At 43.8% G+C, this 18,028-nt stretch overlaps 1 protein-coding gene across 4 annotated transcripts in view; it reads left to right on the top strand.

The window, feature by feature from the left end:
• The window catches only part of dapk1 (death-associated protein kinase 1), an 87,670-nt gene that overhangs the window by 12,501 nt on the left and 57,141 nt on the right, over positions 1-18,028 (top strand). For 3 of the 4 annotated variants that reach the window (XR_011977950.1, XM_072664351.1, XM_072664350.1), the window contains exon 3: positions 17,266-17,487. Coding sequence is in view for 2 of the 4 variants with exons in the window: in XM_072664351.1 (XP_072520452.1) it covers positions 17,266-17,487 (222 nt within the window). In the remaining 2 variants the exon portion in view is untranslated. Of the gene's footprint in view, positions 1-17,013; positions 17,037-17,265; positions 17,488-18,028 lie in introns of those variants that run through there. The other variant, XM_072664352.1, reaches the window with a different exon arrangement.

The raw sequence follows: 18,028 nt of genomic DNA, 5'->3' as shown, positions 1-18,028 counted from the left end.
AGCATTTGTGTAGCTAGCTTGGCTACAGAGGCTCTGACACAAGTATGGCGATAAAAGCTTGTGTCTGGGAGAGCGAAGTTGAGCGACTGGCCTTGGAGGGGGATTTGACTTTTGTGCCACTGGAATTCTGAGATGGAGCACACAATTTTGATAAGATACGTTCAGCATCTGGGTAAATTTCATCTACTATTTGATTAGTACTATTGAAGCCCTGTTATTTTGTGTATTTCGATCATATTTAAGCTATTTTTACGCAGAGACACAGACTCTGTGCTGAGACTCGGCTCTGAATCAACTCCGTTATCATCAACATGTCATGCAGACATCATTGCCTGCTTTATGACACGATGGCCATCAAACTTGATGGAGCATTTCCATATTGCGTTTGAACGCCTCCTGAAAGCAACATGCTCTTTTTATGGGCTGAATTTACATTCAGTCAAACCCCAACATGAAACGCCGCCAGTAACCCTGAGTGATAGGAAATAGGCCATTGTAGCCTGGGACGGTCGCTGATGAATTGTGTTTGCAGTCACGACCGTGGTTGATGTCTTCCGTTCTGGAGAGCTGCAGCAGCCTGACTGGAGGCCGCGGAACAAACAGTGTCTCCCGATTGATTTATTAATATTCAGTCATAGATGAGCTGAACGTGTTGATCTCGCCGTGTCTCAGACGGGAGGCTGCTAGCTGTGGTAAAGCTGTTGCTAAGCTACAGATGGAGTGAGAAAGTGGCAGGAATTCTGGCTCCTCTCTTCCATTACTTCCTCTTCCATCTTTATTTTCTTCTTTCAGACAATTTCTTCAACGGCCACTCATTGAAGATCTTCTAGGCTGTCTTTAATACAGTCTACAGCCAGTTTTCAGTGCTAGTACTAGCCCAGCTCTGGAGCAGGTAATGCTGTAATGCAGTCAATATAAAATCCTGACAGCTCTTGGCCAGGCTTTTCTTTTATTAGCTGTAATAACGTCAGAAAGCTTGTCAGTCACTGGCTACAAAACGTACGTTGTTAATGCTAGAAATAGCATAGCTCTGGAGCAGCTAAGGCTCTAATGCTATCAACAAGCTTGACATTATTGGCCAGATGAATTTCGTTATGCTGAAAGTGGCTCAGCTGTAGAGGAGCTAATGCTCTAATACTATCTAAAAGAGTAGGACTGTGATAGATAGCCTTGGTCTGTGGGGCTGCTAGTGTTGGCTGTTGACACTCTGAATAAGGTGTGTGTGTGTGTTTGTGTGTGTGTGTGTGTGTCTTTTCCTGATGTTTGGATTTGATGCCAAGTAGCTGTTCAGCTAGTCAGCTGACGTCAAAAGCAACAGATCACGCCAGCGTCCCCTTCGTGTTTTGACAGTAAGCAGACCGCCTCGAAACCAGGTTAATGTCAGTTTCAGTCTCCATAGGTGCCCTTTTTAAACACTTGACCTCTAAGTCCCCGCCCCCTTGGTTGCCACGGTAACCGCCCTGTTGTTCCTGCCACTGTCAGAGCATGGATTGGATCCTCTCTCTCTCTCGCTCTCTTTCTCCTCAGCCAGCTTTAACTGGAACAGCGAGGCCTCTAAGCTCATTTGAAAGCGTACGAGCACGCTAATTTTGTAATTGGTTCCGCCAGTTTGATTAAGTTACAAATGAGAGCGTGTGTTTTGTGATTTATTCTTCCTTCTTCTTCCACGGATAACTTGATAAGTTGGGCTCGTACTTGCCCTCTCTGCGGTTTTCACACAATGTGCCCTTTGTAGCCTTAAATCCTCAGGAAAAAGGACAGAGTCACATTCCACTGCCATGTTGAGGTGCCTTTTTTTTTTTAGCATTCAAAGAAACACACCAGTACCTGGTTCCTTATAGGATTCTTTACCCAGGTTCTGGCATATCCATTACATCCACACGCGCTGTTGGTTCTAAAAACGTTTCCATGTTCCTGTACCAATGTGTCAGGAAGCGAGTGCTGAAGTCAGCAAACAAGAATCGACAGACCTGTTGAAGTGCTGAAGCTAGTTGTGGGCGAAGGGTCGGAGAACGTTACTCCTCTTTATGCACTGTACTGTTACTTTCTGCAGCTCAGCAAAGCTCTGTGAATACAAGGGCAATAGCATAACATTGCATGGTTGGCCTGGATAAGGCCTGCATGATTTGGATGCAATATACGGTCACTGTCACTCAAAAACCTTGCATGTCCGCTTTTGCCATTTTGGGCGTTTTGGCGGTCGAGGTCTTGGAGGGTTTTGGGTGACCGCAATAATATAATGCTTAATATAATGCTGCATATTTCAGTGGGGATATGACTTCAGGTAAAGTTTGGTCCACCTCTAATGGAGCTTTTCAACAACTGGTATTGTGAGATGGTCAGTGCAAGGCAGCGATTTAGGAACCTCGGAGATACTGTAGGTGAGCACCACAGTCACTGGATCTTTGCACTATTAGTTAGTAGAGTGCACACTGATATTGCGCATGGATATTAAAATCATATCGGTACCAAGGATAAAGGGACCCATGTGCGATTCGTTTGGGCAGGTGTGAACACTGTAATTGCACTGGGATGCGGACCAAAACGACCACACCCAGACCAATGAGAAGAGCTGGTCTCGACCCAGTTCCAAACTAATTCTATGCCATCTCTGCCATTGCTCCATGATAAACTGCACAGAAATACACACTAGTCAAACAGAACACAGGACCACCTTCCTCCATTTATTTTTTTTACTCCTGCCCCAGACAGGTCTGAGGAATAATCCGAGTGAACGTTTTCACATGGTTTGTTGTGACATATTTTTTGTGCCCAGAGCAAAGCAACTGCATGTTTGGAAAAAAACCTAATAAACCTAGACTAAGATCTAGTATTTTCTGTTCTCCAAATGTATATGCATCTGCATTTGTTACAGCAAATATGTACTTGACAAAATGGGATATCTGCATCTGCACACGGTTCCATAGATTGCGGCATCCCTACCAGGACCTGAAAACTGGATAGATATCAGCACCAATACAAACCTTATAAATGTCTCGAATATCACAATTAGAAGTACAAACACACCTTTTTACCATCGCAGCGCAACAGAATTCAACCTCCTTCAATCCCAGCCTGTCCAGGCGACCATCTGGTCCCAAGCCCACTCTTGTAACATTAATGATTCAAATGTGAGTTGCTCTGTATATGAGCTTCAGCCAAAGGATGTGAATTTAAATGTAATGTAAATGATCCACTACCAGTGCCATTCCTGATTCTCGGGCATCAACACATGGCCCAGCACAGACATGTCCTAAAGGATCAGTGTAAGAACGACTGGCTTCGTGGATGGCAGTTACTATAACCCTACTGCAATTAGCATGTTTCACAGGTAGACTAAGATAAGGGTTAACATGCAAAATAATGTCAAGCCTGGTTTCAGGTGCTAGAAAGGGCTGTGTGTCAGCAAGGTCAAATGTAGAGCAGCCCAAGACTCCAATAGGACTTGTTTTATTCAATGGCCCAAAACTATATACACACGCGCACACACACACACACACACACACACACACACACACACACACACACACAGATGGACAGACAGACAAACAAACCCTTAGATGGACTCCTGCTGCTTCACTTCACGTATCTCCAAGCAAGCCGCTTGTAAATCCCACCGGCCATCTCCAGCAAAAGATGTTGGAGTAGCGGCGTTTCCTTGGTTACCCCTGCGCGGCAGAGCGGTTGCATAATGCGCATGGCTCGGACGCCGCAGATTAGTGGGCTCAGGCTCTGTTCTCCCTGAACTGTCCGCCCACAGTCATTTTCCGCTAATGAACCGAAATGACTCACGCGCACACACACACACACACACACACAAACTATTAATTCAAATTATACACAACCAAACGGGCTGCTATATGGGACAGGTTTGTATACGACGAGCTGGAGAACTAAGTCCACTACCACTGGGTATGGATGAGTTAATTTCCTCACTTCATCGCTCATTGATCTAATAGGATGATTAGTCAGGTCTTATTATCTGATCATATTTGGGCCAGTTAGCTGATTGGTGGGTGTTTGGACTGAGGCAGAGGTTATGTTCAGAGGCTAACAGCTTATTCTGCAGTAAAACTGTCCAAAATGTCCATCTGAGGTTTAGGCTAATAGCATGACGTGACGCAGGCAGGCTGGCGGTACGGAATTAAAATCAGAGCAGACAAATGGCTTGTTCCTTTTCTTTTTAGCGCCGAGATAGAAAGCTGGCTCAGTCTCCAGCAGACGTTTCCAACAGACTTGTCTCTGACCCAAGCGAAATTCAATTTAACTGGAGGAAAGGGCTTCCCGCTTTTGAATACAGATCTGTGTGCGCAAACGTATACTGGGCAATTTCACCGTCTGGCCCGAGGGGCAATGCGCTGCTGCTCTTGTAGAATACATGTCATGGCTCCTTGCTGCAATATTTTTGTGTTCATTACTGGCAAGAACGTGACTGGACTCGGAAGTTTGCTAAATCCACTGAGAATACCCTATGCAGCGAATCTTCATTTGCTTAGAGGAAGAAAAGCTTGTTAGTATAGCCAAGTGGGGGAAAGCGGTTGCACAATGAAGTAATTCAGGCTAAAAATGTAAGTGTTTTATGCAGTTAAAAGGTCTAAGTAGAATCAGCTTACGCAACATCATTGTGATTTTGTAGATTATTCGGACAGACACTTCTGGGATCTCATTCTTGGTGGCTTCCTTTTTTTCCAGATGGATTTGCTGGAAAAGTTTGCCAGTTTAAAGCTACAGTTTTGAACTTTTACATATGATGACATGCAGCAGGGCTGCACAATGTATCGTTTCAGCACCGTCTTCGCAATGCATCGCAGTAGTCACATCGCAGAACATGCAGTGTCAGGTGCTATGAGCATCAAGCATGTAATGCCACAGTTTGGCTGCTTGATGCAAAATGGAATTCTTCACTTCTCTTATTTGCCATTTTCCAGGCATACAAATTCTGCCCATTACCACTTATTTTACTCTAATCTTGGATACATGGAGTGCATTATTATCATTATGATCACTGACTGTTTTTTTCATAATTTTTTTAAATAAATATTTATATATAGCAATCCTTTTATTTATTTATATGAACGGACTAATCAGTAAAATAGTCAGTAGGTTAACTGAGATTTGCACTGCATGGGCCAAACTGTACTATTGGTTGATACAGTTTTCATTTGGAACAGGGATGTGTGGGTTGCCCGTATATAAAGAATTACCCGTTTTGCTGATGCATCTGATGAGCTGATGATCTTTTTTTAGTCATTTTTAAAAAGCCAAAAAGAATCTGTCCTTGAATGGACCCTTAACTGAACGTGTTGTCACATTCCCAGAAAGTCTGGCACCAGCTCAGTGGGTCAATACTGGAAAAAGCTAATTGCTAAATGTTCGCTGTCAGTGAAAGATTGTATCTGTTGGCAAGCTCTCGAGGCAAGAGAAGGTAACTGGGCCAGCAATCTCCCCCACTGTCAAAATCACTCTATTGATCGGACAGTGCCCATCATAGTTTCACAGTTACGCACGTGAAGCATGTGAAGCATGTGAGTGGAACGGAGCAGTGCTGTTCCCTGCTAATTGCTTAACACATTTTTAAAAGCAGCTCCCTGCTAAAGCTATATACTTTCATGCTTAGAAGCCATGCAGAGAGCTGTTGCAATTCCTAGATGTTTACACTCAGACTGCCGCATTTTCCACGCTAGTAATTTCCAGCGTGATGAGAATTTAAGGCCTATATTCTGTGGAGTATATTATTCTTGAAATGTGCAAGTGTGCATGTCTTCGACACACTCTGCTGCATCAGTTTCCAGTTCACCAGCTTTGTTTGTGTGTTCATAATCTGAAATTCGCTTCGTTTATTTTTAGGTTCAACTCTCGAGCAAGTTTGCTGGCCAAGTTGGACTGGCTGGAGGTACTGGACACTGCAGCCAGCCAGTTATGAGGAGTGGTACTCTGTAGTACTGTGATGTCCAACTAGCTGAGACCACTTTGATGCATCCCTTCAGATTCAGGATTACCTATTAAATATGTCTCAGAAGCAAAAGCAGATAAATATTGTTAGCTCATTTAAGACACAACACGTTGACACTGCTGGCAGGCATTTTTTTTGTACTGTAATTATTCCCCAAAGCTTCTTAAGTCTGCTGTTCAGAGCTGGTTAAGTGCCAAATCTGTGATGATTGCCTGCACATTAGCTATGTGAAAAATGTGTAAAGGAGTTAATGTGGTGGAATGAGTATCTTGAGTGTCTGAGGTTGCTGCTTACATTTCTGGAAGGCTAGCTGTTCTATATGTTTTCAGAGCTCATATACTGTGCGTGCGTGCATGCGTGCGTGCGTGTGTGTGTGTGTTTATCATGTACATTCTGTGGTGTTGAATTAGCTCCAATATTGGTGAATGAGGCCCAACACTTACAGGTGAATGTAAAATGGGCTTAAAGGGTATAAAGACCAAGTAGGGATGTCCAATAATATCAGTCATGTCGGCAGATAATTGCTTAAAATAAACAAAAAACTATAAAATCAATGCATTAATTTACTGTATTTGCTGTTGTAGAATCACTCTGTTTAACTCTTCATCCTCAGACCACCCTGAGGCCTAGCACTGCAGTTAATTCTCCCTCCAGTCAAGCACCAAAGCTCCTTTTTTTCCTCATGTAATTGAGGGCACATCCGAATCAGACCTTGTCTCTTTAAGATGTCTCAGAAACTCGCAGAGAGCAATTTGGCTGGGGAGGCCTTTGTCTAGGATTTGCTGCCAACAGGAAACTTTTTTTATTAAATTTATTTATTTTTTTATTAACCGTCTCAATCTGTAGGGTAAACGGTTCAGAGAGAAGATACGAGGGGAGATCCGGAAATGACTGGGTGTTGAAATGGGGTAGCATTCCTAGGGGTTTCCTTTCAGTTCAGCATTCCGGGGACAAACGGGGACGTAAAAGCAATCAAACCTTGAAGACTGTACATGGGGTTGGTTTAATGGATCAAGGTCAGAGCTTAAAATATTAACACATCATTCTCCACTTGTGTGTGTGGGTGTGTGTGTGTGTGTCATGTTTTGGGGGGGTTCGATGTAATGTGGGGGTTGGTGTTGTGTTAACAACCCCGGCACCCCGTCGAATACCCCGACGAGCCAATGACGGGCCAGCACAAAAGCTGCTTTGTCATACAGCTTGCAGGGGTCGCGACACAGGCGGCGTGATTATACAGAGGAGAGTGTTATCAGAAGACTACAGTGGCAGGCCTAATATGTATATCAGGGGGTCGTGTAGAAAAGTCTCAAATCAGATTAGCAAGAACTTTTTTTTTCCTGTCAGTGATAAGCCTTTAAATTAAGGTGGTTCTTTTAACAATGCCATGAAAGAACCACTCTCTGCTCTATGACGAATGTTTTTAAGCTTAAGCCCAACCCTAAAATAGGAAAGATGGAGGAAAACACTCTTGGTGATCTGTGCCATTTGTAATTGCCATAGTCAGACATAAGGCTGCACATTATTGGGGGAAAAAAACTGCCATTGTGATATTTTGTTGTTCTGAAGTATATATTAAAATATTTACACATTTTTCTTCATAAGTTAGTGATCCAGCATGGTATGATATTAATAATGCCCTCTGCGTATCAAAGATTGGGTAAAATAAATGATCTAGGGCAGATATATTCTGCCTCTGGTAGATCTGTCATTGAAGATGAGAACGATATGAAAGTTGTAGCTTGCTGTGTATGATTTAATAGGCCTTATGTGACATGTTATATTCCAATGTGAATATTCTTAATTATGAATATTCATTACATTATTATCAGTGCCATAAAATGATCTTAACATGACACTATTATTGGTAATCTGAGTTACTTCTGAGACAAAAAAGGGGGGAAGGGTTTACAACGTCCTCCAAGTTCTGATTAGGCTGTGAGTCGAGATTTTTAAAGCAGTTAACTACAATTAAACTGCAATAAATTATATTAATATACATGAAATAGAACATTAGTAAATACTTGTTACTTGATAAATAATCATTACAATTACATTGATGCACTGTATCATTACAAGAATACGTGTGGAAAGCATGTAGCTTCATAAATGGCATGATTTAGAAGTGAGGTTGACAGGATTTTGCAACAACTCTAGGTAAAACCACCCCCTGAACTCGATAAGCACTCTAAGTGTAGTACTATTGAATCAGCTCTGGCACAGCTTCTACCGTTCCTGCTTATTGAAAATGCTGCTCAGTCAAACTAGCCTTACAACATGCTCCAGCGAGAATGCTCCAGCACGTGTTGTGAAGGTTTACTACGCACCTTTGCCCCATACATATCCGTTAGATACGTTATCTGTGCTGGGATGCCGGGCTGAATGGAGAGCCTTTTGTGTTGCTATATTCCGAGCGCGGGTCACGTCAGCCTGGCACCAGGTGAAAACGCTCCTCGTGTTCCCAGGGAATGTAAACGTGTACAGACGACCTGAGGAAAAACACATTCTCTCAGTCACCTGAGAACAAGCCCTCTTGGGATGCAACCATGGAGAATGAGTGTAATGTTTGTGAAAACTGAGATCACAACGTATAAATATAGTACACGGTTTGTGGCGATACATGCACGCACATACTGCAACAGACGCAATTGTGGCACTGCCGTTAGCTATGCCGCAGCATTGCCACAGAACCAGAATGTCTACACAGCCTAAGCTAATCTGCCAGTGTTTGTGAAATTAGAAAAAATATCAAAAACCTATCATTTCCAGATTGGGAGCAAGCAATCGCAAAGTAGCAGTGTATAAAATCATGCAGTTACTGGTCAGCAGCTCCGGGTAATGTTCACATCAACCATCAGAATGATTGTTGATGGAAGAAGAGCTGGTCTGCTGGGATTTTCAGCACAACAGTCTCCAGAGTTTACTCAGAATGGTGCACTAAAGAAAACATCCAGTAAATGGTAGAGAGGTCAACAGAGAATGGACAGACTGGTTTGAGCTCTGGAAACAGACACAGTTCACAACTTCAAATAATCACTCACTCACAATTGTGGTGAGCAGAAAAGCAACTCCGAAGCCACAATACCTCAAACTTAGAAAGGGCTACAACAGCAGAAGACCGCATCAGGTTCGGTATGGGTTGTGTTCCAACAAGAACACAAAGCTGAGGCTGCAGTAGAGGGTCAGAAGTTAGACCAGACAGCTTGATTCCATTGGCCCAACTGCCTTGTGTGAACCGTGCAGTCTGGTGGAGGTGGTGTAGTGGTGTGGGGAATGGTTTCTTGGCACACTTTGGCCCATTAATACCAGTCAATCATCACTTGAATGTCACAGCCTGTTTGAGTACTATTGCTGACCATGTGCACCCCATCACAGCCACAAGAATGATCTTTGAATTGGCTACTTCCAGCATGATAATTGTACTTCCAGCATGGTTAATAACAGTTCTGAATAGTAACCAGTTCTGAATCATAACATACAGAACACCTCTATGTGGTAGAACGGGAGAATTGAGGCTGTTTTGGGAGCAGAAGGACACCTGACCCAGCATTGCTCTGTGACAGTATATCAGTGCTTTGACAAGGTATGACCCAGATTCTCAACCATTTCTATACCTGCCATCTTGGTCTGAGCTTAGAGCATACAATCCCACAGTCTCTGTTAAAGTCTGTCCTTTTTTTACTCATTTCACTGTCCTATTGTTTCCTCTCGGTTTGTCTAATTATTCACAAGACTGCTGGACAAGCAGGACTGCTGTGCAAGATTGAAACCTGTCCTTCTAAACAAGCAGTTTCTGCTTTCTCAGCAGCTGTATGCAGTCCTCACAGCTGCAATGTGTCTGGGGGAGTAAATGCAGAAAAAATAGGTTATATCCAAACCTTGTGGGCTTCCATTGTTTCAGTTTTCATATTCCTACACCACTGGTTCAACAGAAATGATAGCATTATGGATTTCGTACTGGTACGGCAGATTCTTTCACTTTTATTTCGACTCGTGGAATGAGATGCCAGCCACAGACCTCAGGGCCTGTCGAGCTCCAGCACTCAGTGTTATTGTCCACTAGTCCGCGATCAAGGAACGGGAGTGCCCATCACTGATCTCTGAGGTCACAACATACTGGTATTTTCTGCAGAATTACAAGTGTGGTTTGATGTACTGATCATGCATACTTGGCATGGCCTGGATTATAGTGGGATTGAGGCCAAAGATTAGGAGTTTCAGCTGCTTTCAGCCCCATTATTCCCAGTAACCCCAGTCAGGCCTTGGTCATGTTCTCAGGGCGAGCCTAGGCCAGGAGCTGAACTGAGGCCACTGTGGGACTGATTGGAGCCTCTTTGTGAAGCTGGTGTCAGCTGCTTTCTGGGTTTTTATAGGGTGTGAGATCTGGGGACGAAGACTCCCTGAGCTTTCGTCTTAAAGGATGTTGGCATAATTATTTCCATCATTAAGCATAGTTCATTTAAGCCTATGCTATGTTCAATGGACCATCTTCGCATGTTTCCAAGTATTCCTTTCTGTAGATGTGCTGCCCAGTGTCCAAAATAAATAAATAAATAAATAAATAAATAAGGCCTAGAATCTTTAAAGATGCTCTTTAGCAGACATGCTGCAAGGCACCGTGAGGCCAGACTTCAGGTGAGCTGCAGTTCTGTGTTCTGAATCCTAATGCTCTGGGGAGATGAGGGGAAAATTGGAAGAAAGCGTATAAAGAGGAAATACCGTGACTCAAGAGGCGAGAAGAAAAGATTCTGCTCTTTCACATCAGATTGTGACATTTTACCAAGCTTCTGTTCATTACTGCTTCTCTTGACTGCCCCCTTGTCAGTTCTAGTACAGCTGATATGCGATGGGCTGCTGCTGGGGGATTGGAAGAATGACTTTCGAATCCTATACGAAGGGCAAGCTCAGGCAAAGCTGGTCCACACAATCCGCATTGCTGTGTATCTGTATTCAATGCATCCAGCTCATGTTCTTTTGGAGAAAGGCCAGGCTGCCAGCATTTTTAGTGTTCGTTCTGCCGCCAAGACTGAGAGCAAGCAGCAGGCTTTGAGTTCTGCTGGAAATTGACCTTAGCTTGGGGGTTCTTTTCGGTTCTTCAATCTGTGCTAGTTTGGGCTTCATTTCGTTCATTTGTCCTCCTTCTCCCTGACCGCATACATTCACACAATAAACCTTCCCTTTCGATACAGTCACACCTCTTATCTTATCTGTCTGGTTTGTTGCAATTCTTGCTAACTGTTATGAGAGTCTGAGCGTTCTACAGAGGCAGAAAACTTGTGAATTAGCTGGAAATTGTCTTAAATAACGTAAGAGCAAGACATACAATGGAAGTCCACGTGGTGTTTATTCAATATAGCTTGTACAATGATTGGAATGCTTACCTTCAGTTAGGTCAAATGAGTTGCATAGGTGCTACTCCCTACTACTAAGCCATTTCTCAGTGAATGGCCTTTATAATATGATGTAATACAATATAATGTGTATGGTGTACTCAGTGCTTGTAACCTGCAAGATCATCTTTTGTCAGTACTGGATTAGTTAGCCAATCTTCAGTACTAAAACCTAGCTGCAGATTGTTGCAATAAAGCCATAAATACCTTGGGATCTAAACACACGCAAACCCATCAAGAAGGGTCCATAATAAACCACCCTCAACCACTCGTGTTGTGTAATGCAAATCTGTTGTCTTGGGCTCCAAAGCCTGAGAAGCTGCTAGCGTAGGCCTCCAATAAGTACACCGAAAACAACCCGGCAAAGGGGAACAGAGGCCATTCACTTTCCTCCTACCAACTCTCCCCCCACAGCCCAGCTCAAGTTTCCCTCTCGGACAAAGTGGGCAAAAGTTGGAAGCCCCATCCCTAAAAGGTAACAAAGGACAGCTCGAGTCCTGCGTTGGCATGTCTGGCTGTTAAAATCTCTGCTTGCCGCTTGGGCTTTCTTCCGAAGAGTAGCCTAAAAGTGGAATCTTTTGTTTGAAGATCCTAATTAAATCATTAGTGGTGGTTGGATATTTTGCCTGGCCGAGTTTGTTCAGGAGTAACTCTTGAGTCGGCGCATGTGTTTCTTCCGAGGATCCCACGGGTATCATTAGCGAGAGGGATTTTCTGCTCCTGTATGTCTGAAGAATATGCGTCAGCTAGCGCTTTGTGTTGGAGGCTGAAAAGCCCTCTCTTCTCAGTGAAGCAGGAGGATGTTTTCGGCCATAATTCTATCACTTCAGGCCCTTAAGTTCAGAAGACTGGGCTGTGCTGCCTCCGCTGAGAAACGCTCTAATTTGAGCCACCGCCAGCCAGGCCTGCCTGTTAGCAGCATCTGTGAGCGGCTGCTGTTCTTATCATCCAGTCTATGCCTTCCCTTCAGTATTGCTCAACACTAAAACATGCCTTCACGAATTGCATCATTAGGCAACACTTCTTTTATAACTGGGGATCTGCTGTAAGCGTTTTGCTAAGGAACACTGATGCCCCTGAAATCTATCAGCACAAACTTCATATGAATTTATTATTATTATTCTTGACAGCAGTGGTAATCTAGAACTGTATAAATGGGGGAGCCAAAGGCAGTGTTTTAGGTAGGAGGGTTTAAGTAGAAAAAAGAAACACTCTAGTGCAGGGATTCCTGGATGTGACACATGATAGTGCTAGACAATGCTAGCTAATATAAGGCAGACAAAACAGTTCTGTTTCTGTTCACCGATTCCTTTCCATCCATCGGTTTTGTAGCTACTTCCTTTGTCAGCGGTGCAAGAATCATACATAATTTAATGAGGCCGGTTTGGCTAATAAAGCTGCAAATAAACAGCTGATCCCAGGTTTACATTCACTGCTGTGAGACTTTATCCGTAAACAGATGCCATGCTGAGCGCTACGAGAACTACCTCATGTAAAACAACAAAAAATTTCTTCCTTTTTACACTCAGCCTGTGTCCATATGAGACTCGAGATACCAAGTCTGTATTGCCTTGTAGCTCTGTAATGGCTTTATCCACACGCTAAACTGCAAAGTCTGTGCAAGGTGCATTAATTCTCAGATTTGCTTTGGGCCAACAAAGGATTACGCAACCCTACTAGATGGAGTTCCTTCGGCTTGCAACCTATAGCCATATATATAATTTTGCATAAGATTAACGTATGATTTGTTGAGCTTTAAGGCTTCACTGGTGACTTTTGACTTTTCTTGGGTATAGCCTGCGGATCCAGAAAGTCTGCTGACTTTGGGCTAGATGACCAAGAAGAGGAAGCGGCTCCTGTTTGTCAAGGTTGCTGCAACATAGTCACAGAGCAAATCTCTAATGGGAGTTGTTTAAGTACATTTACATTTAAGGCATTTAGCAGATGCTCTTATCAAGAGCAACTTACAAAAGTGCTTCGCTATTTAGCCAAGAATAACCTCAGCTAGTTTGAATAGACAAAAAATTCAAAGATAGTGGTGTGCCCTGCCTCTCGCAGGCTGAACAGCTAGGTTATTAAGCACAAGCTTTACAAAAAGCTTAGAAAGATTATGCGATATAATGATCTATAAAGAAATCCAACTAGGCTTACACCAGCATTTTCACTCCTATTGTAAGTCAAGGTTGCACCCGCCTGCTGATAGCCATGCACTGCACAGGAATCTGATTTCAGGCGCTCAACATACCAAGATCCAAGGTCTTGATCCAAAGTGAGGCACGACTGTAAAATAATTTAGCAGAATTGTAGACCAGCAGCTAAGAAGATAAGTCAAACACTAGGAAACCCACTGACACTGGATGGGTGCCATCTCGGTCTCAGCTTGATAATACCGTGCTTGTGGATTGCACAAAACTATGCCCAGACTGAAGGGCACTTCCACCAGGCAAGCCATTGAAAATCCGCTGTGATTAACAAGCCTCTTCATCACCATGGCGCTCCAGATAGGACCCCAAGAGCCTTGCTACATTGACATCTTGATATGCACGTTCGCCCCATCTATCATTAGATACGGGCTGTTCTCGAGAGGGTGCAGCGTCCCTAACAGGCCCGGCTCACATGAAGGAGAGATGACAGCGTCTCGTCCCTTTTGTCCAGGTGGTTGCCAGGATGTTAGCAGTGCTGTTCACAATTCACACTGGACTGCTGTGCTCCACAGGGGTTAGCAGCGATGAGCAGGGTGGAGTGGATTGAGGAAGTACCCCCCCCCTCCCTCCTCTCCTCCCTACTTCACCCCCACCCCTCCAGTCCCAGCACTGCCATGGAAACTGGCCCAGCTGACAACCCATGATCCTCACATTTTGTGGTGTCACTAACAAAAGCATTCGTCCCTGCCCCACTGCCAAAAGCCATGCTGGGAGTGTCACTAAGGACGGATTCTTTGCCCCCCACGTAATTGTTTACCAATAACTCTTTAATCCCAATGCAGCTAAATACTGGATGCATAATTCATCAGTGAGGTCATCTCAAAAATAATAACAATTGTGAATTGTGACAAAAGTGAACCATTTGTCATCGTCAGACTTGTAGGTCATGGTTATAGCTGTGCATTACAGTCCCTACACGATCTCTTTGGGTCAAAGCATTTCTATTAAGGAATATGGATCCATGCTCCAGTCCTTCCATAGTGTACCGTATCTACTGGGCTTCTTCCAGAAACGGTTGATGTACAGGCTTGTCTGCTTCGCCAGAAGCTCCCAAGGCCAAGATAAAATGCAAATGTGGCGTCTTTATCTGCTGTGGGGCCTGCTTGCTGCCTGGGTGACAATAGGTGAGGCCGGAACGAATAGAGGTCATTAACATGAGAAAGCTCTGCTGCAAGGACCGTCTTCCTTCCCGTCATTGTTCAGAAATGTTTCTTTTCCAGTGGCGATTGTTACTTCCGCAAAAAAAAAACCCTAATTTGGTGACCTCGCTGTAGCTGTTTATTGCAGCTGTACTGAATGTGTGGGGGTGGGGGGAACGCATTAATGCATTATTTGGTTTGAGTGAATGATTTAAGAAGAAAGAAGAAGATTTAAGAAGAAAGCAAGGCGTTTTCAGCTTGCTGTCTCTTCGGTTTGTAACCTAATTAGGAAATGGTGGTTAACAGGAATGGTGGAGGTCAAGTAGAAATCTGGAACACCAAAAATACTTTTAGACAGAACTGCTTTTAAAATTGCTAGAAAGGCAATCAAAATAGGCTTCAAAATATCCCCAGGATCCTTTAGAACTCTACAAATGTTGAAGCGGTGCCGGACTGTTCCACTGTGCACCATAATGGTCTTCATGGAAAATTCATCAGAAGAAAACCTTTCCTACTATACCTCAAAATAGCAGTGTCAGACGTTTTAAAGGAAAGGAAACAAGTAATGTGGACTGATTAGGTTAAAATAGAATTTTTGCTAGTTTGGACAAAGCCTTCAGCTTATGATGATTTGGGAGAAGACCGTCAGAGAGGAAAGGGGAACTGCTTGGAGGACGTTGGGCTGGACTCCAGGTGACCTTTGATAAGTGGAGCCAGGAAAGAGAGATGACTGGATTTAAAGGGAGGTGACAGGGTTTCTATGATTTATATGCTTCATGCATTTCTGTGATAACATCACTTTTGGCCGTAATGAGTTTGTTTACAAAAAAAGGTGCTGAATTTCTTGAAAAGAACACCTCTCCAGCTGTTAACCAGAAGGTGGGCTTGTGTTGCAGCCAGCGGCACTGGGATATATTTTACTGTTAAATATTCATGATTTCTATAAGCATCACACTGTCAGTAAACCACTGAACACACCTGTGGATCCACAATAGATTACTTCAAGAAGCACACACCCTCTGTAACTTTTGCCATGGACCTCACAGTCCCCTGACCTTAACATCCCTTAAAATCTGTGGACAGGCGTCAAAAGAGCAGTGTGGCAAGACGACCCAAGAATCTCACAGAACTAGACACCTCTTGCAAAGAAGAACGGGCAGAACTAGAAGTTCACTTACTGACTGGTGAAGTCAGTGACTGACTGACGGACTCGCATGAAATATGATTGTATCGTTGAAGTTGTACCGTGACGACCACCTGCCTCGCCCAGCATCACTATATCGGCATTGGTATTGCCATCGCTGCATTAGAATCACTACCACAGCAACCACCAGCCACGCTGTTTAGCTAGCCACCGTCAGCATTTTGACCAGGAAATGATGGAACTTCTGCATGTCACCCAGAAAGCTCTAGTCTACATGCTATTTACTGATCTTTTAACAGGAACTGCCAGACCATATAAAGTAGTACTTAGCCTGCAGGTTTGTGATTAGAAATAAGCATAACTTGCAAACTAACAAGGCATTAAGAGTCTTGAAACCGCGGGTCAGGGTCATTAGGGACTCGTGATGTGTCCTTTGTGTCTCTCCTGACTCTGCTGATGTTGAAGAGGAGTTAGCAGATTCAGCTCAGATGTTCTGAACATGGACTGGTTTGCACATTTTCCATATTAGCTACTGATCTTAAATCAAGGCCTGAGGCCTGACCTCCAAGCTAAAACCAAGCCATTTGCCCTTCTCTTTTTTTTGTTGGTATGGCTGGGATTAGCAGCATGGCTGATTTTAACATGATGTTCCCTCAGCTTGAGTTACTGGCAATGCCGCTGTGCCTTGGATGTCGTTCAGAGTCTGCGTCGTGACTCAGACTCAGAGGAGCTGGGATGCGAACATGTTTAGAATAGGAACGCGCAATACTGTGGGTCGAGAACACTGCGTAAAGGTGCAAGGCCGGTTACACCGCTGAGGGTTTTAGAACCCTGTTTAGGTAAAAGATTCTCTGCAGTCCTCACTGTAATCTCAGCCTTTGTCTAATTGGTAAAAAAATGCCAAACCTCTGTTACAGTTCTTAAGTATTCATGTGGGAGATGACACTCGAATCGTGATTTCTTCATCAAACTGCGTGATAATTTTTTAAATGTAATGATTTTTCAAATAATTTATTTGAAATCTTACCCCAATTACTCAGTCCCTGTTCCTGTGAACTCCCCATATCACTAGCAATGCTAAATGTCAATGTGAAGTCTTCCCATAGAACTGCCGCGGATGCAGCATCGCTAGGCAGCCAGCGCGCTTGGAGGAAAGTGCAGCTCCTCAGTTCCGATACAACAGACGCTAATTCCGAATCACTGCAAAAAGTATGGGAGAGGATTTGAATAGTAGTTTTTAAGAATCTGTGGCTACTGATGCATATCCCAGTTAATATTGTGTATCGTGAAAATGTCTTTATCGCCCAGCCCTACTCACAACATTGTTCCTTCTGGAACCAAAAGGGGTTCATCTTTGGAGCACTGGGTTTGTCTTTTGCATTTTTCTTTAGCAGTCCATGCACATGAACATCATCATCTTCTTCTTCATCTCTTCTAGTGGTCAGTTTGCCGTGGTGAGGAAATGCCGCAAGAGAAGCACGGGCCTGGAGTACGCAGCCAAGTTCATCAAGAAGCGGCGGAGCAAGTCCAGCCGTCGCGGAGTTTCCAAGGATGACATAGAGAGGGAAGTGAGCATCCTGAAGGAGATCCAACACCCCAACGTCATCACTCTGCACGATGTGTTCGAGAACAAGCATGAGGTCATTCTCATCTTGGAGCTGTGAGTACCTCAGATGCACTTATTCTTTTACACAGTATATCACTTCTTAATCATTATCGCTGTGCTAGCTTTTCCTGTCCTTCACTTCACCTTTTGCTCTGAAATAATATCGTAAAACGCAATATACAGACAACCCCCCCCCCCCTTAGAACTGTGTCCTGTACATTTACATTTATGACATTTAGCAGACGCTCTTATCCAGAGCGACTTACAAAGTGCTTTGCTATTTACCCAAGAAAAAAACGTAGCTAGTTAGAATAGACTAATAATTCTAAAGAAACCTCTAAGCTTAGACATTACCAAACACAATACAATAAGGCGACCATAGTACTCTATTCGTCCAAGTACTCTCTGAAGAGGTGGGTCTTCAGTCTGCGTTTGAAGACAGCGAGTGACTCGGCCGTTCAGACACCCAGGGGAAGCTCGTTCCACCACTTTGGTGCCAGGACAGAAAAAAGCCTGGACGCTTGTCTTCCGTGGATTTTGAGGGATGGCGGGTCGAGCCGAGCCGTACTTGAAGCTCGAAGGGCTCTTGGTGCAG

This window comes from Salminus brasiliensis, chromosome 20, assembly GCF_030463535.1.
Source record: "Salminus brasiliensis chromosome 20, fSalBra1.hap2, whole genome shotgun sequence".
Lineage (NCBI taxonomy): Eukaryota > Metazoa > Chordata > Actinopteri > Characiformes > Bryconidae > Salminus > Salminus brasiliensis.
The sequence above is the reverse complement of the archived record's forward strand: the minus strand, read 5'-3'. Positions and strand labels throughout refer to the sequence as shown.